This window comes from Melanerpes formicivorus, unplaced genomic scaffold (genome assembly GCF_026170545.1).
Source record: "Melanerpes formicivorus ecotype bairdi unplaced genomic scaffold, bMelFor1.0.p_v2 SCAF_85, whole genome shotgun sequence".
NCBI classification, from domain to species: Eukaryota; Metazoa; Chordata; class Aves; order Piciformes; family Picidae; genus Melanerpes; species Melanerpes formicivorus.
In genome coordinates, this window is record NW_027142437.1 from 2,064,526 (window position 1) to 2,090,464 (window position 25,939).

The following is a 25,939-nucleotide window of genomic DNA, read 5'->3' on the forward strand; positions in this document are numbered from 1 at the left end:
TCACAGTCTCACAGTATCACCAAGGGTGGAAGAGACCTCGAGGATCATCGACTCCAACCTGTCACCACAGACCTCATGACTAGACCATGGCACCAAGTGCCACATCCAATCCCCTCTTGAACACCTCCAGGGATGGGGACTCCACCACCTCCCTGGGCAGCACATCCCAATGACAAACGACTCGCTTGGTGAAGAACTTTCTCCTCACCTGGAGTCTAAACCTCCCCTGGCACAGCTTGAAACTGTGTCCTCTTGTTCTGGTGCTGGTTGCCTGGGAGAAGAGACCAACCCCCAACTGGCTACAACCTCCCTTCAGGGAGTTGTAGAGGGCAATGAGGTCTCCCCTGAGCCCCTGAGAGGCTTCTCCAGGCTAAACACCCCCAGCTCCCTCAGCCTCTCCTCACAGGGCTGTGCTCCAGACCCCTCCCCAGCCTTGTTGCCCTTCTCTGGACACCTTCAAGTCTCTCAATGTCCTTCCTAAACTGAGGGGCCCAGAACTGGACACAGGACTCAAGGTGTGGCCTAACCAATGCAGAGTCCAGGGGCACAATGACTTCCCTGCTCCTGCTGGCCACACTGTTCCTGATGCAGGCCAGGACCTCCTCTCAATGCAATGCATTTCAGTGAGTTCTTACTCTTACATCCCAGCAAGATTAAGAAATGAGACTGCTGGCTGGATCAGGAACTATCATGAGCAGTGCTTCACACAGCTCCTGCAGGACATCAGGCCAGACCTGCAACACACCTCCCAGAGCCAAGCCTTAGAGAGCAATCTCCCCACAACAGAGGGCAGAAATGTGTGCCCATGAAAGAGCAAAAAGCAGAACATTTTGCACCACCTATGCTACTCCAAGCTGTAGCTGACAATCTGGTGTATCAGAAGCAAAGAAATTTTCACTTCACCCTCAGATTTCACTGGGGGGGGGGGGGGAAATGAACAATATTTCTCAATATATTGCTTTGAAATGCCAACTTTGACTGTCCTGGAAGTTCCTGCTTTGACTGTGAGTGAAACAGATATTCAGCCAGAATTTAAATGAGAAAGTTGGAGGAAGAAATGAGCAATGCAGTTCACATCCCAAGCTCCAAACTCAACCTGACAGAGATTAGAACTGAGCTTCATAATTAGCTGGCCCCCACCCAAACAACCTGGCATCAGTATCAGAATCTGCGATGCCAGTGCCAGAGACTCAACAGAACTAACTGAATGATGATTTTTGGTTAGCCTTTCAATAATCCATTAGGGATTTAAGAACAGTAGGTTCTTAGCATGTTCTGAATATGAGTCAGCAGTGTGCCCAGGGGGCCAGAGGACCAATGGCATCTGGCATCCTGGCTTGTATCAGGAACAGTGTGGCCAGTAGGAGCAGGGAGGCCATTCTGCCCTGTTCTCAGCACTGCTCAGGCCACACCTGGAGTCCTGTGTCCAGTTCTGGGCTCCTCAGGTTAGGAAAGATGTTGAGCTGCTGGAAGGTGTCCAGAGAAGGGCAACAAAGCTGGGGAGGGGTCTGGGGCACAGCCCTGTGAGAGGAGGCTGAGGGAGCTGGGGTTGCTTAGCCTGGAGAAGAGGAGGCTCAGGGGAGACCTCATTGCTGTCTATAACTCCCTGAAGGGAGGTTGTAGCCAGGTGGGGGCTGGTCTCTTCTCCCAGGCACCCAGCACCAGAACAAGAGGACACAGTCTGAAGCAGTGCTAGAGGAGGTTTAAGCTGGAGGTGAGGAAAAAGTTCTTCCCAGCAAGAGAGATTGGCCATTGGGAAGTGCTGCCCAGGGAGGTGGTGGAGTCACCATCCCTGGAGATGTTTTAAGAGGAGCCTGGCTGAGGCACTTGGTGCCATGGTTTAGTTGATCAGATGGTGTTGGGTGATAGGTTGGACTGGATGAGCTTGGAGGTCTTTTCCAACCTGGCTACTTCTGTATTCTGTATGTCAGGTTAGTTGAAACCATTTTGCCCTTGCTGACACTGATCCCTGTAGCACAAAACAATTCTCCAAAGGCCAACAATGTGAAAGGACACAACTTTGTGTTGCCTGCAAATTAATGTAGGGAAAAATGTCCACAAGACCTCAGAACTCAATTTCTATACTCCCAGCTTGTCTTTGCCATGACATATAGGTGGAGTTTTAGCCTTGGTTTGTCACCCACATTCCCTGCATACATTCCTTTCTGACAAGACATTGTCAGAGTTTAACTTTCAACTCAACTGCTGTCTAATGTCAGGGGGGAAAAAAAAGGCATTAAGAAAAACCAAACTAAAAATAAATGACCAAAAAAAAATTACCCACTGGAATTTTGTATTGTGAACAGTTGTCTAGTCAGGAGGTGTTAGGTAAAAGGATGGACTTGATGATCTCTGAGGTCTTCTCCAACCTGGTTGATTCTGTGATTCTAGTCCTTTTAAGCTATTTTTTTCTTCACAACATTGTCTTCTCATTCATAAACCTACATTTTCCATATCAGGAAGTCACAGAATCAGAGAATCAACCAGGTTGGAAAAGACCTCAGAGATCATCAAGTCTATCATCAAGTCAACCTATGACCTAAGACCTAACCCCTCCTGACAACTAAACCATGGCTCCAAGTGTCACATGGTATCATAGTATCAGTCAGGGTTGGAAGGGACCACAAGGATCATCCAGTTCCAACCCCCCTGCCATGGGCAGGGACACCCCACACTACATCAGCCTGGCCAGAGCCTCAGCCAGCCTGGCCTTAAACACCTCCAGGGACAGGGCCCCAACCACCTCCCTGCACAACCCATTCCAGGGCTTCACCACTCTCATGGGGAAGAACTTCCTCCTCCCCTCCAGCCTGAATCTCCCCACCTCCAGCTTCATTCCATTCCCCCTAGTCCTATCACTGCCTGAGATCCTGAGCAGTCCCTCCCCAGCCTTCCTGTAGCCCCCTTCAGATCCAGGAAGGCCACAATGAGGTCACCTGGGAGCCTTCTCCTCTGCAGCCTGAACAGCCCCAACTCCTGCAGTCTGTCCTCACAGGAGAGGTGCTCCAGCCCTCTGCTCATTCTCCTGGCCCTTCCAAGCCTATTTGGAGTCCTGAGATCCCCCTTCTTCTTTAGTTAGGAAAAGACTATGACAGGAGGCCATGGGCTATGAATTTCCAATCCTCCAACTCAAGAAGATGCAGAAGCTTTTTAAAAGCATTCAATTGAGTCCCCTGGAAAAAGACACTGCAATTGCAAAATCCTTTGCACAGGTTCCTCTGCAAAGCTCATCCTCAGTCAATGAGCTCATGCTGGTTCTGACATCCTCCAGCAGCAAAACATAGCTTGGGATTGTTAGGATTTCTTCCTGGCTTTGAAACTCCTAAAACATTCTTAGTGTAAGAGTTAATTCCCTGCTGTTAATGTCACAGGCTCACAGGATGCCAGGGGTTGGAAGGGACCCAAGGAGATCATCCAGTCCAACCCCCTGCCAGAGCAAGATCATACAATCTAGCTCAGGTCACACAGGAACACATCCAGATGGGGCTGGAAAGTCTCCAGTGAAGAAGACTCCACAACCTCTCTGGGCAGCCTGCTCCAGGGCTCTGGGAGCCTTACAGGAAAGAAGTTCCCCCTTGTGTTGAGGTGGAACCTCCTGTGCTGCAGCTTCCATCCATTGCTCCTTGTCCTATCACAGGGAGCAAGTGAGCAGAGCCTGTCCCCTCCCTCCTGACCCCCAGCCCTCAGATAAACATTTATTAAAGCCCCTCTAAGTCTTCTTTTCCAGACTAAAAAGCCCCAATGAACTACAACCACCACCCTAAAGAAAAGGCATTTAGAAGCATTCAAGATGACTTCTATCCAATTTCTTCATGCAATATTCAGCCTGCCTGTATTATGCATTAGTTTGCTTTCTGCAGGTCAGACCTGAGAAGTCACTACAGGGTTGCTGGGGTTTTTTCCCCACATTGAACTGTAGGCTACTAAAGAAGCAAGTCCCATAGGTCAGAAAGGCAAGCAGGCAAGCCCAACATCCTCTCAGGAGTCAGAATCTCTGGAGCAGACTGCCTTGCATGCTGAAGAAGCCTACAGCACTGAACTAGGTAAGCTGGATGCATGCTGACTGGCTGTGGCAAGGAACATTCTTACCTCAAAGCTTAATCAAGCACACTAAGATTATTAAGGTCAACATTCAGAGATCAGCAAACAGCAGTCTCATGATTTCTGCTTACTTCACATCATTGCATTTAGCACAGCAGATCAAGACTTTAGCCATTGGAAGTACAAAAGAGAAGTGAAAGTGAAGGGCACAAACACTTCAGAGACATCCCAATGCTTTTTCCTCAATGGGACACAGAGCAAAAGGACTCCAACCAGGACTGCATGAAAGAAGGAAAGAACACAGCTTGGTTCAGCCTAAATGACACTGAAAAACCTCATCTTTTAGTGTAACCTGTGGGAGAAGATCTGCCAGTCCTCCTCAGTTATCCCTGCCCTGATGGGGGGAAGAAAAATAAAGAGAGGAGACCTTGCAGGATCTGAAGGGGGCTCCAAGAAAGCTGGGGAGGGACTTTTGAGGGTGTCAGGGAGGGATAGGAATGGGGGGGGGGATGGAGCAAAACTAGAAGTGGGTAAATTCAGATTGGAAGTTCAGGAAGAAATCCTTCCCCATGAGGGTGGTGAGAGCCTGGCACAGGCTGCCCAGGGAGGTGGTAGAAGCCTCATGCCTGGAGGTGTTTGCAGCCAGGCTAGAGGTGGCTGTGAGCAACCTGCTGTGGTGTGAGGTGTCCCTGCCCATGGCAGGGGGGTTGGAACTGGCTGAGCCTTGAGCTCCCTTCCAACCCTGACAATTCTCTAATTCTATTTCTGGATTGAAAAGTAGGCTTCTTGTTAAAAAAAAAAACAAACCACACACAAATACAGTGTATACTGGAACCACCAAGTAGCAGAAAGGAGAGGACCCACTCCTCATGGTGAATTTGCACCATTAAATCACTGCAGTAACAGCAGTGACTTGATCTGAAGTGGAGAGGGCAAGGTTTGAACTGCAGGTATTTACACAAATGTGGGCAAAATACCTACCCAAGACAGTCCTGCACCTTCTCATTGCCACAAACCTTCTGAAAGTGTTTACAGGAAGCCTCCTGCCTGGAGGTGTTTGCAGCCAGGTGGAGGTGGCTGTGAGCAACCTGCTGTAGTGTGAGGTGTCCCTGCCCATGGCAGGGGGTTGGAACTGGCTGAGCCTTGAGGTCCCTTCCAACCCTGAACACTTGATTCTGTGTTTCTGTGATTCTGAAAAGGGAGCTCTCCAGCACTGCATGCACCATTACTAAGGAGAAGGAAATGCCTATGCTTTTTTCCATCTATAGATAGTACTGCAGTTTGAAATGGAAGGAGGTAACAATGGTGTAGGTCCTCAGAGACAGGACTGCAAGATCCATTATTCAGCCCCTTTCTTCAATGAGAAACTATCCCAGGACATGTTTGGATCACATCATCCACTCACATGAGTCTAAGGGCTTTGCTCTTCTGAAGGCAGCAAATGAAAGGGAGGGAAGTGGGATGAAAGAGAGGATGATGTCTATGTATGTTCCTACCACTCCAGAAAACCTACACTAAGGAACAGAGAGGGGAAAAAAGGGACAGAAGGCTACCAAATGCTGACAGGATGGAGCACTCCTGGGCAGAAGGAAATACCATGAAGTTCAGAGCTCTGAATGGCTGAATTCTGTAAGACAATTCCTTAAAGCAATGGTTAGCTTCACTGGGGGTGAAAGGCCTGGTAAAGAAACACATTTGAGAACCAACCCTGCAATTTACAGAGGCCTGAGGTAGTTCCAAGCTTTCAAAACAATGAAGCTGAATTCAGTAGAGCTGAATTAGAAATGCCCAACTTTGCTGCTGTGAAATGTCCCTGGCTTTTATGTCTTATGCTGTATGTACACAGTGCACAGCATCAACAGACCTGGAACTTGGTCTCTGGATGGGTTTTGTTCAAGCTGGGCTTTCTGTCAGTCAGTATTTGCTGACTGTGCTGTCAATGATGAGAATTTCTTTTGCATGCTATCTCCAGCTCCAAGTGCCTTCTAAATGATGAGATGCTCTCCTACTGAGTGTGCTTTACCGTTACTCAACCCTAAGATTACACAACACCAAGGCCTAAACAGCAAGCTTTGTGAAACTTGAGCAATTAAGACCCAAGCTCATGCTCAAGAGTGCACCATGGAGTTACTCCTTTGTCCTGCAAACACCTGTGGCAGTTTTAGGCTGGTGCCCAGAGAAGTTCCATAGAAAACAGTGCAAATGTAAATAAATTACCATTGGATGTAAAAGGAAAACAAAGGTAAGGTCTAAATAATCCCACTGGACTGTTAACTGGCATAAAGTTAGATGCACAAACTACACTCTTTGCTTAGCTCCAGCTGATACCAGCTGGTGGCTGCTGCTGTGCTGACCTTGGCTGCATTCTTTGCTGTGGCTAAGTACCGGCAGCTACACTCTCTGCTTTCTCCTTTCTCTCTTTCCCTTATACAGGGCAGGAGAGGGGGGAGCCACTGGTAGTCCCCTGGCTTCATCTAGAGGGGTCTTTGTGTTGTTTTTCAACAGTAAATATGTATGTTTTGTACATATGAACTGCAGTTCATACTTCTGGATTGCAGTTTGCTTGGAACAACAGCTTCATGTGCTGCCACCCAAAGCTGAGCTGCTCTGCAATTCATTGTGGGGGCAATTCTCCCAATTCACGTTGGGGGGTGATTACCTAACCCACCACAACACTTCACAGCATAAGGAAAAGCATGACACACAAAAAGAGGCAGGACTTTTGCTCAGCTGGGACCTCTGGAGAAAGCACTGTGGCCTTACCTTTGGGCTGCTGTTTTTACTACTGCTGTCTGTGCGTGCGCATGGTGAAAACGCCTCCCGTGGACCACAGTCACAGGGCAAGACATACTCTGAGTGTTTTCACTGCAAGCAGACAGAAACATGCTGTGAGGAAAGGTGGATCTGGACACTGTCTTAGCTGAAAATCGTGGTGCTCTGCTTTGACAGTGACAGCCATACAGAAGACAGAATGCAGCAGGTTGGAAAAGACCTCGGAGGGGGGTTGGGAATGGAAGATCCTTAAGGTCCCTTCCGACCCTGACCATTCTCTGCAACAGGAAGTTCAGAAACATCCTAAGTGCTCTAAACACTTCAACTCCTCAAAACTAACTTAACAGTCAATCACAGATGCCCTGAAAGGTAAACACACTCAGCCCACACGTTTCCAAACCAAGGCTGTGCAACTCCAGCTGGTCAGTTATCAATTCAGACCAATTTACAGTCAACCTTCTGTTTAATGTTGGCTCACGATGTCAGGGAGAAACAAAATGCTGACAGCTACTTGCCCTAAACACTTGAGGCTGTCTCAAATCCTCTCTGCCTTCCAGTTTAATGTCTCTCCATGAGACACTAGAAAAGAAAACACAGAGTGCAGGAATGCCCTCTGAAATGCTTAAGACTAAAGCCTGCAAACACATCCAGCTCCATGTTTCAGCATTTGAGTTGTTGAAGCTGAGCTTTGCCAGACCACTCTGATGCTGAAACCCTAAGTCTTGCGTGCCCCTGTCCCCAGAAGGAAATGGTGCCCCTGTTCCCAGAAGGAACTCTTGACCAGTGCTTCTACTTTCTGCCTCACACTCCAGCAGTGAGAAACTCCAGTAGGTGCTGGAATAGAATCCTGCAGCCTGCTGGGAGACTAGGTTTGAGTCACAGCAGACTGTTCTAGATGGCACACTTAAAAGGTTCATATGGCATCAGATATGCTTCCAAGTAGGACAGTTGTAAAATACAATCTGCTCTGTAATCCTGTTCTTGGAATAGAACATGCCCACTGCAGAGAGAATTACCAGAGCATTTAATCATCATGGAGCCCTAGCAAACTGCAACACAGGCACATCCAAGCTGAAAGCTGGCTTTGGGAGTTTCAGCAGAGAAGCAGCATACAACACCAAAGCCAGGGATATGGGATGGGCAAAAAGCTCCTTGACAGAGCAAAGTCTCCAAGAACTTACAACATATCATATTATAGTATCACAGTATCAGTCAGGGCTGGAAGGGACCACAAGGATCAGCTAGTTCCAACCCCCCTGCCATATCAATGACCTGTGCCTTCTTGACATGGTCTCAGCAAACCCAGAATCATTTAAAGCCTAGGCTCTGATGGAAACCAGGCTGCACTATCACCTTCTGTCAGATGATCCTAGGAACTTCTTAACACCACTGATACAAGAGACACAGCACAGAGGAGTCTGGCACTGGACAGAAGGATGGATCTAGGCTGATGGATCAGGGACATATCACACAACTACAAGCTACATTAATTCTGCTGTTCATCAAATCCTTGTTTTGGACTAAGTAGTCATCACCACCCCCAGTAAAAACCAAGAAAACACCACAAAAAAACCCAACAAACACACACTAAAAAAAAACCCACCCCCCAAAAAAAGAACCCACCTCAAAATCTAGAAGGGACTGCATAAAGTGAGAAATTTTGATACAATGTACTGAAATCTAGCAAAGATAAATGCAATTTAAACCAAGACTAACTAAGTAACTACCTACATAACTACCTTCCTCCCTGCCTAAATGGCTTACTAAATAACTGCCTACCTAAATGTCTAACTAATTACCTACCTGCCTAACTAAATATCTAACTAAATGGCTAGCTAAATGTCTAACCAAATAACTACCTGCCTACCTAAATATAGAATAGAATAGACCAGACCAGGTTGGAAGAGAAGAATAGAATAGATCAGACCAGGTTGGAAGAGACCTTCAAGATCATTGTGTCCAACCCATCAACCAATCCAACACCACCTAATCAACTAACCCATGGCACCAAGCACCCCATCAAGTCTCCTCCTGAGCACCTCCAGGGATGGTGACTCCACCACCTCCCCAGGCAGCCCATTCCAATGGGCAATCACTCTCTCTGTGTAAAACTTCTACCTAACATCCAGCCTGAACCTCCCCTGGCACAGCTTGAGACTGTGTCCTCTTGTTCTGGTGCTGGGTGCCTGGCAGAAGAGACCAACCTCTGCCTGGCTACAACCTCCCTTCAGGTAGTTGTAGAGAGCAGTAAGGTCACCCCTGAGCCTCCTCTTCTCCAGGCTAAGCAACCCCAGCTCCCTCAGCCTCTCCTCACAGGGCTGTATTCCAAACCCCTCACCAACTTTGTTGCCCTTCTCTGGACATGCTCCAGCAAGTCAACCTCCTTCCTAAACTGAGGGGCCCAGAACTGGACACAGGACTCAAGGTGTGGCCTAACCAGTGCAGCATAGAGGGGGAGAATGACCTCCCTGCTCCTGCTGGCCACACTGTTCCTGATGCAGGCCAGGATGCCATTGGTATTGCCTGGGCACACTGCAGGCTCATGTTCAGCCTACCATCAACCAGCACCCCCAGGTCCCTCTCTGCCTGACTGCTCTCAGCCACTCTGACCCCAGCCTGTAGCACTGCCTGGGGTTGCTGTGGCCAATGTGCAGCACCTGGCACTTGGATGTGTTCAATCTCCTGCCCTTGGACTCTGCCCATCTGTCCAGCCTGTCCAGGTCCCTCTGCAGAGCCTCTCTACCCTCCAGCAGATCAACTCCTGCCCCCAGCTTGGTGTCCTCAGCAAACTTACTGCTGATGGACTCAATGCCCTCATCCAGATCATCAATGAAGATGTTAAAGAGCACAGGGCCCAGCACTGCTCCCTGGGGCACAGCACTGGTGCCTGGCTGCCAGCTGGCTGTGGCACCATGCAGCACCACTCTCTGGGCTCAGCCTCCAGCCAGTTCCTAACCCAATGCACTGTGCTCCCGTCCAAGCCAGGGGCTGACAGCTTGGCCAGGAGTTTGCTGTGGGAGAAACTACCTAAATATCTACTATATCTAAAAAACTAACCAAGCAAATGATCTCAAAGGTCTTTTCCAACCTGGTTAATTCTATTCTATTCTATTCTATTCTATTCTATTCTATTCTATTCTATTCTATTCTATTCTATTCTATTCTATTCTATTCTATTCTATGCTAACCAACCCAGCACTATTAGGGTTAAGTAAAGAGTTTGATGCTTAATTTGCTTCCCAGATACCAGCTGGGAACTTTGTCACTGGTTTACATTTCTGTGCATGCAAGTGGAGATGTACAGGGGGACAAATTCTTCTCCCTGTCCCTGCATAGCCTTTCTTCCTATCAATCCCACCTTGAATTTTAAGTGATGTTGTACTACAGTATTACTAATTTGAGTCAAGTCCCACTGATCTCAAGTGGTTTTAACCCCCATACAGTAGACAGGGTGGAAAAACATTCAGTTTAGTGATAAAAATCACCAGGAACAGCTCCAGAGCCCCAAGTATCTGATCTTCCTGCACTTAAACTAGCAGCTCAACTGCCTGCTCTCAACCTTCAGCAATTTCCCTAGTTGAAGAGCCCTAATATTGAAAGAGTAACTGCTCTGTGACAGATGCCAAGGTGGACACCAGTGCTCATGACAGACCCTGACTGTATGGATCACCATTTTGTAGGGGTCTGGGGATTCTCTTGTCCTTCATCACACATGCATCACATCATGCTACCACAGCTAAGCTTCTGATAGCAGTACAAGATCTCCTTGTGCTCAGCTCTGGGGGGGCCACACCTCGAGGCTTGTGTCCACTTTTGGGCACCTCAATCCAAAAGAGCTGTGGAGGTGCTGGAGCCAGGCAGGGCAGAGGAGGGCCAGGAAGCTGGGGTGGGCCTGGAGAAGAAATCTGATGAAGAGAGACTGAAGGAGCTGGGGATGGTTAGTTTGGAAAAGAGGAGGCTGAGGGGAGACCTCATTGCTCTCCACAACTACCTGAAAGGAGGCTGTGGAGGGGTTGGTGCTGGTCTCTTCTCCCAGGGAATTAGTGACAGAACAAGAGGGAATGGCCTCAAGCTGCCACTGGGTAGCTTTAGACTGGACATTAGGAACAAGAGTGGTCAGGCCTCAGAATGTGCTGCCCAAGGAGGTGGCTGAGTCCCCAGGGCTGGCTGTGTTTCAAGGTGGTTTGGCTGTGCTGCTTGGGGCTGTGGTTTAGGGGTGACCCTTGTAGAGCAGGGTTGATGGTTGGACTTGGTGATCCTGAGGGGCTTTTCCAACCTGAACATTTCTGTGCTTCTGTGATTCCTGACAGCACAATCCCATTTCCATGCACACCTAATGACCACAATCAAAGATGTAGTTAAATAATGCTGGTAATATGAGATTCCAACTACTACCAAGTGCTTGTAGCAGTCACACTGGCCTACACACAGGGCCTACACACATCCATTATTCTCCACTAAATTCCTTCATTAATGACAGTTTAATAAGGAGGTGGCTACTCTTCCACTGAAATTTGGCATGCAGCTGCTTCTAGGCTGCACTTCAGATGAGAGACTCCCAGAGAAAGTTACATGACTGGATGACTTTTGATTATATACTAAAGAAATCAGTCTCTTCCAAGCTAAAGACAGTAGTAACAAGCAAGTACAGCACTGAATGCTTAAACACTGCTCCTGTCAGCTCTCAATGCAAGTGGCAGTCTCAAGCTATCATGTAGGATTGACTCCTCAATCAAATTCTGTCTTGCATAAGGAAAACAGAATCTGCACCCTGAGTTAGCTTGGCAGCCCATAGATTCTTAGAATGGTTTGGCTTGGAAGGGACCTTCAAGGTCACCTAGTTAAAACCTCCCTGGCATGGACACCTTGAACTAGACCAAATAGCTCAAGGGCTCACCCACCCTGGCCTTGAGCACCTCCAGGGAGTGGGCATCCCTGACCTCCCTAGGCAAATCACAGTCAGGGAAGGAAGAAATTCCTCACAGGGATGTTAGAAATACTGTTTTACCTCCTAGCACTGCAGAGAGGAAACAGTAACACATGCAAACAAGGTTGGTATGGCACTGACCAGCACGCCAAGTGAATGCTCTAACTCTATTATACCAACATTCTGTTGCTTTATAGTTATTTCCCACGTTGGATGACCTCAGCACTCTACTCTCCTGTCTCTGCTTCGTAAGATGCACAGCAAAGAACGCAAATGTACCACGAGTTCTGCTCAAAGAGCTCGATTCCCGTCAGTGATCATGGAGGTAAGTAAATCTAAATGCAGTACCTCAGTTTCTTGCTGTTTCCCATCATGTTGAGGCCAATTGCATTGCCTTTAAAAAGCCTCAAGCTGCCAGTTTTGCCTCGCCTGGAGTATGACTTTATGGAGTCACCGCTGGTGCCGACAGCTCCGGGCCGCCAACGAACCGACTGCAAAGGCACAGTTCACACAGGTCACAACACTTGCATAAAAGTCACAAGAGAAAAGTTTATCACAAATGATGTGGAGAACTCCTACTTTGGCATCACATTCAGACAGCTCTTGTACCAAATGTCATGTAAAATATAGCCCAGCTATGCCATTACTGCCAGGGAGCCCTCGCTAAACATACGGCTCTTTCGAGAGAGGTTCTGCTCCCCCTCTGCTCTGCCCTGCTGAGCCCACAGCTGGAGTATTGTGTCCAGGTCTGGCCCCTCAGGTCAAGAAGGACCTTAGGGAACTGCTTGAAAGAGCCCAGAACAGAGCCACAAAGATGATGAAGGCAATGGAACATCTTCCTTATGTGGTGAGCCTGAGGGAGCTGAGGGCTCTGGAGCTTGGCTTGGAGGAGCCTGAGAGGTGAGCTCCTGGCTGGGAATAAAGCTGTGCAGGGGCAGTACCCAGAGGCTGGAGCTAGGCTCTGCTGGGGGCTGCCCAATGCCAGCACAAGGGCCAGTGGTGAAAGTTGAGGCAGAGGAAGTGCCATGGAAAGAGGAGGAAGAACTTTTCCCCTGTGAGGGTGAGAGAAGCCTGGCAGAGGCTGCCCAGGGGGGCTGTGGAGTCTCCCTCTCTGGAGATATTCCAAACCCACCTGGATGTGTTCCTGTGTGACCTGGTATAGGTGATCCTGCTCTGGCAGGGGGCTTGGACTGGATGATCTTTTGAGGTCCCTTTCAGCCCCTAACATTCTGTGATTTCAGAGTACAAAGCACCTAGCAGCTGTAAGCTACGTTAGTAGACATAAAAAACCCACAGAAAGCCCAAGCTTTGCCTATCAATCTTCTCCTTTTATACATGCACACATAAGAATGCACACAGAATTAAGGACCTGACAGCAATTAGTCATGAGACATAACAATTACTATTTGTCATTGAAAAATATCATCCCATTAATGACAACTGTCTAAACTGAAAGTCAATCATTCACAGGCTCACAAGATGTTAGGGGTTGGAAGGGACCTCCAGAGATCATCGAGTGCAAGCCTCCTGCCAGAGCAGGATCACAAGTACAGGCCATGCAGGAATGCATTCAGTCAGGTTGTGAAAGCCTCCAGAGCAGGAGACTCCACAACATCTCTGGGCAGCCTGCTCCAGTGCTCTGTGACCCTCAAAGTGAAGAAGTTTCTCCTCACTCTGAGCTGGAACACTTTTTGTGTTGCAGCTTGTACCTGCTGTTACTTATCCTGTTACTGAGCACCACCACAAGGAGCCTGGCACCCTAATCTTGACTCCCAGCCCTCATCTATTAATAGACATTGATCACATTCCATCTCAGCCTTTTCCTCTCAAGACTAAACAGCCCCAGGGCTCTCATTCTTCATAGGAGAGATGTTCAAGTCTCCTAATCAGCTTCATGGGTCTCTGCTGGGCTCTTCAGAATAAGCTACAAACCAAGATGCACAGGACTAAGAGGCACAAAACCTTGAGTGGCCACAGAAAGACAGCTTGAGCTTCTGTGGCTATGTCAACACAAACTTCCACCCCGTTACACTGCAAGTGTTTACAAACCTAGCAAGCTTTAAAGACACACTTTCACCACAAGACAGAACTTACCTTTCTCTCTTCAGTAGGACTGAAAGGCCCATCACTGTCATCTACGCTGAGCAGGTTTGCCTCGCTGGATACGTGTGGGAGAGAAAAGAACAGACATCGGTATGCAGCAGAGCACCAGCAAAACATTGCAAACACACCATGGGCTTTATTTTGCCTTGCCTCTTTAAATGTCAATGTACCAGAGAGAGAAAGAGACAGAGAGAGAGAAAGAAAGTAACAGAATTAGGATAGGGTAGGGTAGGGTAGGATAAATCAGGTTGGAAAAGACCTTAGAGATCCTCCAGTCCAACCTATCACCCAGCACCATCTGATCAGCTAAACCATGGCACCAAGTGCCTCAGCCAGGCTCCTCTTAAACACGTCCAGTGATGGTGACTCCACCACCTCCCTGGGCAGCACATTCCAATGGCAAACTCTCTTGCTGGGAAGAACTTCTTCCTAGCATCCAGAAAGAGAGAGAGAGATAGAGAGAGAGATAGAGAGAGAGATAGAGAGAGAGATAGAGAGAGAGATAGAGAGAGAGATAGAGAGAGAGATAGAGAGAGAGAGAGAGAGAGAGAGAGATAGAGAGAGATAGAGAGATAGAGAGAGATAGAGAGATAGAGAGAGATAGAGAGATAGAGAGAGAGAGAGAGAGAGAGAGAGAGAGAGAGAGAGAGAGAGAGAGAGATAGAGAGAGAGATAGAGAGAGAGAGTAGAGAGAGAGAGAGAGAGAGAGAGAGAGAGAGAGAGAGAGAGAGAGAGAGAGAGAGAGAGAGATAGAGAGAGAGATAGAGAGAGAGATAGAGAGAGAGATAGAGAGAGAGATAGAGAGAGAGATAGAGAGAGAGATAGAGAGAGAGATAGAGAGAGAGAGATAGAGAGAGAGATAGAGAGAGAGAGAGAGAGAGAGAGAGAGAGAGAGAGAGAGAGAGAGAGAGAGAGAGATACAGACTGAAAGCAACAGAATCTAAAAGGCTAATGCAGTGCTCTGGATGCATCATGTGAACCTCAAGTGTACATCAAACTACTTCACAAGAAGGCAAAATTGAAAGGCTGTTGTTCCTTCCCACCAGACTACTACTGAGCCTTCACTCTGGTTGCAGCAACATGACTGGCCTGATGCAGGATTCTCTACACAACCTCATGCAGAAATTGAGTCACACCAGCAAATTAGCTTATAAAAGCATGCTCTTGGTTTGTTCATGCATATCAACATTCATGTATTTTAAAACCACAAGCTTCACAGTGCTTTAGCAGAACTACTTAAGTATAACCAGGTTTTATCCCACAGCAACTACTGCCAAAATAGGCTTCCCTCAGTGTTCAGTGTGGCTCAGCTGCTCCTGAAAACGTCTTTCTTTTGTACCTGGATCTGTGATCTTCAACCACTGTAATGGGGAAGAAGGTACAAAGAACAGAACCCACCCAAACCCTTCCCTTTTCAGTAGCAGGCAATTATCTACAAATGAGCTGAAGCATTTAAACTAAACCCCCAAGCAGACATTTGATACTCTCAAAACCAAGATTAGGCTAAAACATTCCAGCTTCCAGGAGAAGCCACCTACAGATAATCCCTTCTTACCAATCCTGACAATGTTTCTCCTCTGGAGTGCAACAAAACCATCAACTTTTAGCCAACTTGTAATTGCATGGGGTTGGGGAGTGTTCACTGAGGTCATTCAAGCAGAAATTACTGAAGAATAGAAACAGTTCCCAGGAAACAGCTACAGAAGAGAAACAATGAGGGGGATGAAGGTGGAAACCTTTCCCAGTGCACCGCAGGACGTCTAGGCATCCCCCAGTTCAACTCCCCTGCGGCAAGCAGGGACATCCAACTGCAGCAGGTGACTCAGAGCCCCATCAAGACTGACTCGATGATCCTCGAGGTCCTTTCCAACCTAAGTGATACTGTGATACTGTGATACTGTGATACCTTGAATGTCCCCAGGGACGGGGCCCAAGCACTAAGCCTAATTTCCTAAGCACTTATTCCATGGCAAGAGTCCCCTTGGTGCCACAATCTATCCCTACACCTCATGCAATACAGACATCCCTACATCAAAGAGAAGAGTTCCTGACTAACAGGGTGAGAACTGCAGACCCTGGAACTTCCAAGAGATAAGAATGTGCTACAGCTGGTTTTGATGTGGGATGTAGATGGAATGTTTAGGATGGATGTTAGGAAGAAGTTCTTCCAGCAAGAGAGACTGGCCATTGGGATGTGCTTCCCAGGGAGGTGGTGGAGTCACCATCGCTGAAGTGCTTAGGAAGAGCCTGGATGAGGCACTGGGTGCCATGGTTTAGTTGATCAGATGGTGTTGGGTGGTAGGTTGGACTGGAGGATCTCTGAGGTCTTTTCCACCCTGGTTAATTCTGTATTCTGTAAGCACTTAGCCAGTAGCACTGTTGTATTTCCCTTTTGTTTGCAGACCACACCAATTCTGGATGCTTAGTGGTAGAACAAAGAGTGCAGTGGATCACTGCTCATTTCCAATGTAAAGTGTTACAAAGCCTGGAGAATCACAGAACGGCTTGAGATGAAAGGGACCTTCAAGATCATCCAGTTCCAATCCCCCCAGCATGAGCAGCTACACTTCCTCCCAGACCAGGTTGCTCAGAGCAGAGCCTCATCCAGCCTGGTATTAAACACTACCAGGGCGCCTACAATTCCTCTGGGCAACCCATCCCAGCGTCTCACCACCCTCATAGCAAAGAACTTCTTCCTAATGGCCAAACTAAGTGCACTCTGCTCTAGTTTAACACCACTGCCCCTTGCCCTGGCAGCCCCATAAAGAGCATGGCTGTACTTCTGCACTGACTATCCCTGGATATTAACATTTAAACAACACTAACTCTCAGGATGGATGATTCCTTCAAGGGAGGCCTACTGAGCTTGCTCAACCTTTCCCTCCGAAGACATTGAGTTTATCAGAAAAGTTCTAGAGCCTAAAGAATAAAGCAAAACCCTGCAGCACAGGCATGGACAGCAATCGACAGTGCCCACAGCTCTGCTATTCACCTACTCCGTTGGCCCAGCCAGACTGCTGGAAGACTAAGCAATGCTTCACAAGATAAAGCCTTAAGGGCTATTAAGGGGTAGTAACGGCACATTAAGCTTAAAAGAAGGCAGAGTGTGTTGAGAGAGGGAACAAATGGCTTGCTACAGTATTACTCTTTTCCTTTGCTAATTACAAAGTGAATACCCCAGGGTGTCGCCAAAAGGCAAAGGGTTACCAAGGGTTCCAGGTATCACAAGCAGGGCTAGGGGGAGAGGCGGTGTCCCCCCGGGTAAGCACCGGCTGGGCCCGAAAGCAGGAGCACGGAGATAAGGGAAGTTTCTGCCTTCCCAGGTGAAGTTAGAAGTGAGGAAAGGACTGCACTGCTTTGTTACTAGCTCGTATGTAATGCCCAGTTTATGCCTCAGAAAGGGTTAGCCTCTTTGCATCGCCCTGCCAGCACCTGATCCTGCACAGGGCTGCAATGAACTTGGTACTCAGCTCTGGGCACTATCCGGTTCAGTTCCAAGCACCTCAATCCGAAAGAGCTGTGGAGGTGCTGGAGCCAGGGCAGAGGAGGGCAAGGAAGCTGGGAAGGGCCTGGAGAAGAAATCTACTGGAGAGAGGCTGAAGGAGCTCGGGATGGTTAGTGTGAAAGAGAGGAGGCTGAGGGGAGAGCTCCTGGCTGCCTCCAGCTCCCTGCAAGGAGGTTGTGCAGAGGCTGCTGCTGCTCTCTGCTCCCAGGGCATTAGTGAGAGAAGAGGGAACAGCCTCAAGCTGCCACTGGGAAGGTTTAGACTGGACATTAGGAAACACTTTTTTTTCACTGAACAAGTGGTGAGGGATTGGAATATGCTGCCCAGGGAGGTGGTGGAGTCCCCAGGGCTGGCTGTGTTTGAAGGTGGTTTGGCTGTGGGGCTTGGGGCTGTGGTTTAGGGGTGAGCCTTGCAGGGTAAGGTTCTGGGTTGGACTTGGTGATCCTGAGGGCCTTTCCTGAGGGCCGTTCCCAACCTGAATGTTTCTGGGATTCTGTGATCTTGCCTCTGTGTGTGGACTGGACTTGGCACACTGGCTGGAGAATCCATTTTGGGGACAAGACCATTTCACTTCTAGACATGTTTGCCTTCTGCTCCAGTTCACACAAAACTCATTTGAAATCCTTAAAATGCCCTTTCAGAGAGGCTCTGCTGCCAGGGCTCCAAGTTGCCACAGTACCTGCCCCCACTTGAACAAGGTGTGTTTGGGTAGGTGAAAGACAACACTGGAAATGAACCAAACACTGCAAACAGCCTTAAATCGAACTGAACAAGAAGAACTAGATGCAATTAAGATGACATGACTAGAAAAACACTGGGGCCCTGGATGCTTTTCAAGAGCCAGCAGGTTTAGAGTGTAGGGCATGTGAAGTATATGCAGCAGCAGCAGCAAAGCTGGGTTTGTCTCAGAGCAGAACACACAGCAACTGAGCAATGTCTGTTTGCTCATGCATCACATGCTAACAGTTGCCTGATTAAAAGATGCAGTTTGTACAGACTGGAAAAAAACCACCCCACAACACCACAGCACGCTCCCACAGAGCAGGCCAGGGCATCCTAACACCACTGAAATGAAATCCCAGAGGTCTTGCTGGGAGGACAGCATCCCTCCACACTCTGGCACTTTCAAGCAGGAAACCAGAGAAAGATTTCCACAGCAGAACAACAGAATCACAGAATTGTCAGGGTTGGAAGGGACCTCAATGCTCAGCCAGTTCCAACCCCCCTGCCATGGGCAGGGACACCTCACACCACAGCAGGTTGCTCACAGCCACCTCCAGCCTGGCTGCAAACACCTCCAGGCAGGAGGCTTCCACCATCTCCCTGGGCAGCCTGTGCCAGGCTCTCACCACCCTCATGGGGAACAACTTCTTCCTCACATCCAATCTCAATCTCCCCACTTCTACTTTTGCTCCATCCCCCCCAGTCCTATCACTCCCTGACACCCTCAGAAGTCCCTCCCCAGCTAGTGATGGTTTCTAGCAGTTCAAATGAGAAGCTCATCATCAATTAAAGTCTCCACTTAATAAAATAATTAAAGACTCAGTAATTTAGGCACACAGAGTTCTTGCAAAGGGCATCTCATGAGTCTGCATTCAAATTTAGACAGTAAGAACCACACCCAGACCTCTGTTTACTTATCTCTCACCAACTGGTTAATGTTTTAAAACATTAAACACTGCACTTTAACAGACCATATTTTCACTACTATCTACAAGCAGCTCAAACTTAAATCATAGAGACACAGAATGGCATGGGTTGGAAATGGCCTCCAAAGCTCATCCAGTCCAACCCCCCCAGCACTCAGCAGGGACATCCTCAGCTAGACCACGCTGCCCAGGGCCTCACCAAGCTTCACTATGAATATCACCAGGGATGAGGCCTCAAGCACCTCCCTGGCCAACCTGCTCCAGTGCTCCATCACCCTCACAGTCAAGAACTTCTTCCTAACATCTAATCTCGATCTGCTCTTCTCTACTTTGAAGCCACTGTCCCTGCTCCTGTCCCTGCAGGCCTTTGCAAACAGCCTCCATCCTTCTTGGAACTGGCTGATCCTTGAGGTCCCTTCCAACCCTGACAATTCTATGACTCTAAATGCAGCAGGCTGCAAGCAACTGCTAGCAAGTATCAGCATACCACAGGGAATGGCATTTCCTCAGAGCAGCTAGAGTGCTTACTTATGGCACAGCACACTCAAAACACCAGAGGGACAATGTTCCACCTTTATCCTGCAGCAATTCTATGAACTGAAGCTGCTAATATTTGAAATGTCCTGGGAGGGGTACAGGGAACTCAGAAAGAAGAAAGTCAAACTTGTTCATTTTCTGGAGTCTCTTCTGCCAGTGTTTTGTCACACAAAGGCAAATGAATCAGCAAAACACACAGATTATCTGGAAATGCTCAAAGCTTACAGTCCCATTAAGAAAGACAAAAAACCCCACCCAGGTGCTACCAAAAGTAAGTATGTGGGCAGCTTAAAACATGCAGCTGCTTGAAGGGAAAGAGAGAAGCTGCCTGAAATAGCCCAGGGGGCCAAGAAGGGCAATGGCATCCTGGCCTGCATCAGGAACAGTGTGGCCAGCAGGAGCAGGGAGGTCATTCTGCCCCTGTACACTGCACTGGTTAGGCCACACCTCGAGTCCTGTGTCCAGTTCTGGGCTCCTCAGGTTAGGAAAAATGTTGAGATGCTGGAAGGTGTCCAGAGAAGGGCAGCAAAAGTGGGGAGGGGTCTGGAGCACAGCCCTGTGAGGAAAGGCTGAGGGAGCTGGGGTTGCTTAGCCTGGAGAAGAGGAGGCTCAGGGGAGACCTCATTGCTGTCTACAACTCCCTGAAGGGAGGTTGTAGCCAGGTGGGGGTTGGTCTCTTCTCCCAAGCAGCCAGCACCAGAACAAGAGGATACAGTTTCAAGCTGTGCCAGGGGAGGTTCAGGCTGAACCTCTTCCCAGCAAGAGAGATTGGCCATTGGGATGTGCTGCCCAGGGAGGTGGTGGAGTCACCATCACTGGAGGTGTTTAGGAAGAGCCTGGCTGAGGCACTTGGTGCCAAGGTTGCGTTGATCAGATGCTGTTGGGTGATAGGTTGGACTTGATGATCTCTGAGGTCTTTTCCAACCTGGTTCATTCTGTCTTCTGTAAATGGTACCAGATGACAGGTAACCAAAAAAGGCAGCACCTCCAGTTTCAATCCATTTTCAACTACTCTTTTTATCTCTACTTCCAGGCAAATTTCTGCATCACTCACAGCTACAGAAGTGAATTATTGATGTGAGCAGGTAAGAACATTTCAGCACTGGCTCTGGGAAAACTGTTTCTCATACAGAATACTTGAAAAGAATGAAAAGCCCCTCAGAAACAGCACCTGCAAATGAGGTATGACTGCAGAACACATTTGTGCCATCATTATTTCCCCCATCATTATTTCCCCCCTTCTTTCCTTTTTCTTTATTATCTCTACACTGCACATCTCTCACTGCTGCTCAGGTCAACAGCAGCTGGTGTCAGATGGAAGAGAGCAGGAGATTACGAGAAGATGAGAAGTTGCTATGCTCACAAATGTTGAGTCACTTCTCCTTCTGAAGACAAGCAAAATGCAAACACTGACTGTGCTGTACTGCATGTACTGCTGCTACACTTGAAGCACATTACTGTGTCCCAGAACTGGATGCTAATGAAAGAAACCCCAAGCTCAATAATTTTATAGAACTAAAATAACTTTAGTTAGAGACCATTCTAAAGAGTGACTCTAAAGAGATTTTCATTTCTGCTGCAAAAGCTCTGAATGCTTACCTCACTGCAATGAACTCCTGAGCTCATTCTGGAGCTACTGAAACTGGAAATTTCTTGGAAGTTTTTGTAAGATTACAGCATAGAATCACAGAATGATCTGGGTTGGAAGGGACCTCCAAAGGTCAGGCAGTCCAACCCCCTCAGCACTCAGCAGGGACAGCCCCAACTAGAGCAGGTTGCCCACAACCCTGTCCAGCCTCACCTTGAGTATTTCCAAGGAAGGGGCCCCAACCACCTCCCTGGGCAACCTGTGCCAGTCTTCCACCATCCTCATAGTAAAGAACCTATGGGTGTGCCCAGATGGCCAAGAAGGCCAATGGCAGCCTGGCTTGTATCAGGAACAGTGTGGCCAGCAGGAGCAGGGAAGTCATTGTGCCCCTGGACTCTGCTTTGGTTAAGCCACACCTTGAGTCCTGTGTCCAGTTCTGGGCCCCTCAGTTTAAGGAGGACATTGAGACTCCTGAATGTGCCCAGAGAAGGGCAGCAAGGCTGGGGAGCAGCTTTGAGCACAGCCCTGTGAGGAGAGGCTGAGGGAGCTGGGGTTGCTTAGCCTGGAGAAGAGGAGGCTCAGGGGTGATCTCATTGCCCTCTACAGCTACCTGAAGGGAGTTTGTAGCCAGGAAGGGGTTGGTCTCTTCTCCCAGGCAACCAGCACCAGAACAAGAGGACACAGTCTCAAGCTGTGCCAGGGGAGGTTTAGACTCGAGGTGAGGAGAAAGTTCTTCCCTGAGAGAATCATTGGCCATTGGAATGTGCTGCCCAGGGAGGTGGTGGAGTCCCCATCCCTGGAGGTGTTCAAGAGGGGATTGGATGTGGCACTTGGTGCCATGGTCTAGTCATGAGGTCTGTGGTGACAGGTTGGACTTGATGATCTTTGAGGTCTCTTCCACCCTTAGTGATACTGTGGGACTGTAACCTGTTCCTAACATCCAATCTCAATCTCCTCTTCTCCAGTTTGAAGCCAATGTCCCTGCTGCTGTCCCTGCAGGCCTTTGCAACCAGTCTCTTTCTATCCTTCTTGTAGCTCCTTTCAGGTCCTGGCAGGCTGCTATTAGGTCTCCCTGGAACCTCCTCTTCTCCAGGCTGCACACCCCCCAGCTCCCTCAGGCTCCTGCAGCCTAAGTGATTGTGTGTTTCCTTCCTTATCTCCCCTCCAAGATATTTAGCAGACTATTACAAGATAGAAATGAATATAAGAATGCTTTTTGAACTTAGCCACAGGATTCACTTTCTCCTTACTAGAGGATCATAGCATCCTTTTGAAACTCACAGGTCCCACTCTCCAAATACCTAAGAACAACAACTAAACCTTAAGTGCACTCTTCATGCATGAGACTTGTTGACAGTTCATTAGTCCTTCTGCAAATACATACACTAATAGCAAGAAAACACAGGAATGGTGAGAGTCACAAGCACAATGTATGTATTCAAACTACAGGAGGTTGTAGCCAGGTGGGGGTTGGTCTCTTCTCCCAGGCAACCAGCACCAGAATAAGAGGACACAGCCTCAAGCTGTGCCAGGGGAGGTTCAGGCTAGAGGTGAGGAGAAAGTTCTTCCCAGAAAGGGACATTAGCCATTGGGATGTGCTGCCCAGGGAGGTGGTGGAGTCCCCATCCCTGGAGGTGTTCAAGAGGGGATTGGATGTGGCACTTGAAGCCATGGTTTAGTTGTCAGGAGGTGTTAGGCATTAGGTCATAGGTTGGACTTGCTGACCTCTGAGGTCTTTTCCTACCTGGTTGATTCTATGTTACACATAGAGGGTTTAAGTTTTAGTCAAAATCCAACATAGTAAGAAAAAGAGCCTTAACTCTGCCCTGTGAGTTAAGCACACATGAGGACAATCTGATGAGGCCTGCCTACAGCTACTGAGGCACATCAATCCTAAGTGTGAAATCCTAAATAGCATCACCCCCAAAGGAAAAGCTGAAGCTGCTTGGATCCCCTCCCTTTTCCATTCCCTTGCTCTACATGTTGTCAGATTCCTTGTCTGTTCCTTCAGACTCCCACAGTAGCTCCAGAGAAGCTCAACACTTGTGAGAGGTGCTGTGCCCCAAGCTGCTGGCCCCACATTCACCAAGACATTGACTTTATAATGCAATTTGCTATGGCAACTCTGCTTTAAATAACCACTTCCAACAATCATTGTCTTACTCCCCAACATTCCAAAACAATTCTACTGTTTCATAATAGATCACCAAACACACACATTTGTGTCTACACAGGCACTGACACTCCAATAGTCTAGAGGAAAGGATCCTTACTCTTTCTCTGCATCTCCTTCACTTTCTTCTGCAGGGTCAAAGCTCCAATTGCTTTTAAAACCTCCATCTCTCCTGGACTGTGATCTATCCAAAGCTGCAATGAGAAGAAGTGAAGGTAAGTATCATAGTATCATAGCATCAGTCAGGGTTGGAAGGGACCACAAGGATCAGCCAGTTCCAACCCCCCTGCCATGGGCAGGGACCCCCCACACTACATCAGCCTGGCCAGAGCCTCAGCCAGTCTGGCCTTAAACACCTCCAGGGACAGGGCCCCAACCACCTCCCTGGACAACCCATTCCAGGGCTTTACCACTCTCATGGGGAAGAGCTTCCTCCTCACCTCCAGCCTGAAATCTTGATTTCAAGCTGAGTTATTAATCAACACACACCAAAGGAGCAAACCACATGCACATCCATTTTCCCCCCCAAGGATTGCTTTTGCTGCTGTCAATGTTTACCTATCATTGAACAAAGTGAATCAATGCAGTGGTGACTTCATTAGCCTAAATCAATACAAGTGAGGATCTGTCAACACCTTGATTAGCAATGCAACAAGTTAGCAAGCTATTAGAAATGATGACACAAGGTCCTTTCACAAGGCTGTCAACTGTTTCACTGACAGCTGGGAATTCAAGGGCTCCCTCTCTGACATGAACCAGGATTACCCACACAGAAAGGGTCCTCACATTTATTACTACCCACACATATGCAATAATTCCACATAAAAGCAACAGCTCTGAGCTGCCCCAAGAACAATCTCTTTTTTAACTAGTTTGTGACAGTGGGCTGAACATGAGCCAGCAGTGTGCCCAGGTGGCCAAGAAGGCCAAGGGCATCCTGGCCTGCATCAGGAACGGTGTGGCCAGCAGGAGCAAGGAGGACATCCTGCCCTGCGCTCAGCACTGGTTAGGCTACACCCAGTTCTGGGCCCCTCAATTCAAGAAAGATGTTGAGATGCAGTCCTATCACTCCCTGACACCCTCAAAAGTCCCTCCTCAGCTTTCTTGTAGCCCCCTTCAGATACTGGAAGGCCACAATGAGGTCACCTGGGAGCCTTCTCTTCTCCAGACTGAACAGCCCCAGCTCCTTCAGTCTGTCCTCACAGCAGAGCAGCTCCAGCCCTCTGCTCATCCTTGTTGCCCTTCTCTGGACATGTTCCAGCACCTCCAGATCCCTCTTGCCATAGGGGCTCCAGAGCTGGAGGCAGGACTCCAGGTGGGGTCTCCCCAGAGCTGAGCAGAGGGGGAGAATCACCTCCCTTGCCCTGCTGGCCACACTTCTCCTGCTGCAGCCCAGGATCTGGTTGGCTTTCTGGGCTGCAAGTGCACACTGAGAGCTCCTGGTGAGCTTCTCCTCCCCCAGCACCCCCAAGGCTCTCTCCTCAGGGCTGCTTTCCAGTCAGTCCCTGCCCAGCCTGGATTTGTGCCTGGGATTGCCTCCACCCAGCTGCAGGACCCTGCACTTGCTCTTGTTGAACCTCCTCCATCATCAGTAAATTTGCTGACGACACCAAGCTGGGGGCAAGAGTTGATCTGCTGGAGGGTAGAGTGGCTCTGCAGAGAGACCTCGACAGGCTGGAGAGATGGGCAGAGTCCAAGGGCAGGAGATTTAACACATCCAAATGCCAGGTTCTGCACATTGGCCACAACAACCCCATGCAGTGCTACAGGCTGGGGTCAGAGTGGCTGAGAGCTCCCAAAAAGAGAGGGACCTGGGGGTGCTGGTTGATGGTAGGCTTAACATGAGCCTGCAGTGTGCCCAGGCAGCCAAGAGGGCCAATGGCATCCTGGCCTGCATCAGGAACAGTGTGGCCAGCAGGAGCAGGGAGGTCATTCTGCCCCTGTACACTGCACTGGTTAGGCCACACCTCGAGTCCTGTGTCCAGTTCTGGGCCCCTCAGTTTAGGAAGGAGGTTGACTTGCTGGAACGAGTCCAGAGAAGGGCAACAAAGTTGGTGAGGGGTTTGGAACACAGCCCTGTGAGGAGAGGCTGAGGGAGCTGGGGCTGCTTAGCCTGGAGAAGAGGAGACTCAGGGGTGACCTTATCACTCTCTACAACTACCTGAAGGGAGGTTGTAGACAGGCTGATTATGGTCTCTTCTCCCAGGCACCCAGTACCAGAACAAGAGGACACAGTCTCAGGCTGCGCCAGGGGAGGTTCAGGCTGGATGTTAGGAAGAAGTTCTACACAGAGAGAGTGATTGCCCATTGGAATGGGCTGCCTGGGGAGGTGGTGGAGTCGCCGTCATTGAAGGTGTTCAGAAGGAGACTTGCTGGGGTGCTTGGTGCCATGGGTTAGTTGTTTAGGTGGTGTTGGATTGGTTGATGGGTTGGACACCATGATCTTGAAGGTCTCTTCCAACCTGGTTTGGTTTATTCTAATAATAAAGGTTGGTTTATTCTCCTGAGGTTGGCTTGTGCCCAGCTCTGCAGCCTGTCCAGCTCCCTCTGGATGGATCCCTTCCCTCCAGCCTGTCTGCTGCACCACACAGCTTGGTGTCATCAGCAAACCTGCTGAGGCTGCACTCAATGCCACTGTCCATGG

General features: G+C 48.8%; 1 protein-coding gene across 5 annotated transcripts in view; it reads right to left on the reverse strand.

The window, feature by feature from the left end:
• SENP6 (SUMO specific peptidase 6) overlaps positions 1 to 25,939 on the reverse strand; it is a 109,628-nt gene that overhangs the window by 56,194 nt on the left and 27,495 nt on the right. For 4 of the 5 annotated variants that reach the window (XM_068165164.1, XM_068165163.1, XM_068165167.1 and 1 more), the window contains exons 2-5: positions 23,396 to 23,489; positions 13,835 to 13,898; positions 12,089 to 12,231; positions 6,805 to 6,906 (exon numbers count right to left, since the gene is read on the reverse strand). In XM_068165164.1, coding sequence (XP_068021265.1) covers positions 6,805 to 6,906; positions 12,089 to 12,231; positions 13,835 to 13,898; positions 23,396 to 23,489 — 403 coding nt within the window. The remainder of the gene's footprint in view (positions 1 to 6,804; positions 6,907 to 12,088; positions 12,232 to 13,834; positions 13,899 to 23,395; positions 23,490 to 25,939) is intronic. The other variant, XM_068165165.1, reaches the window with a different exon arrangement.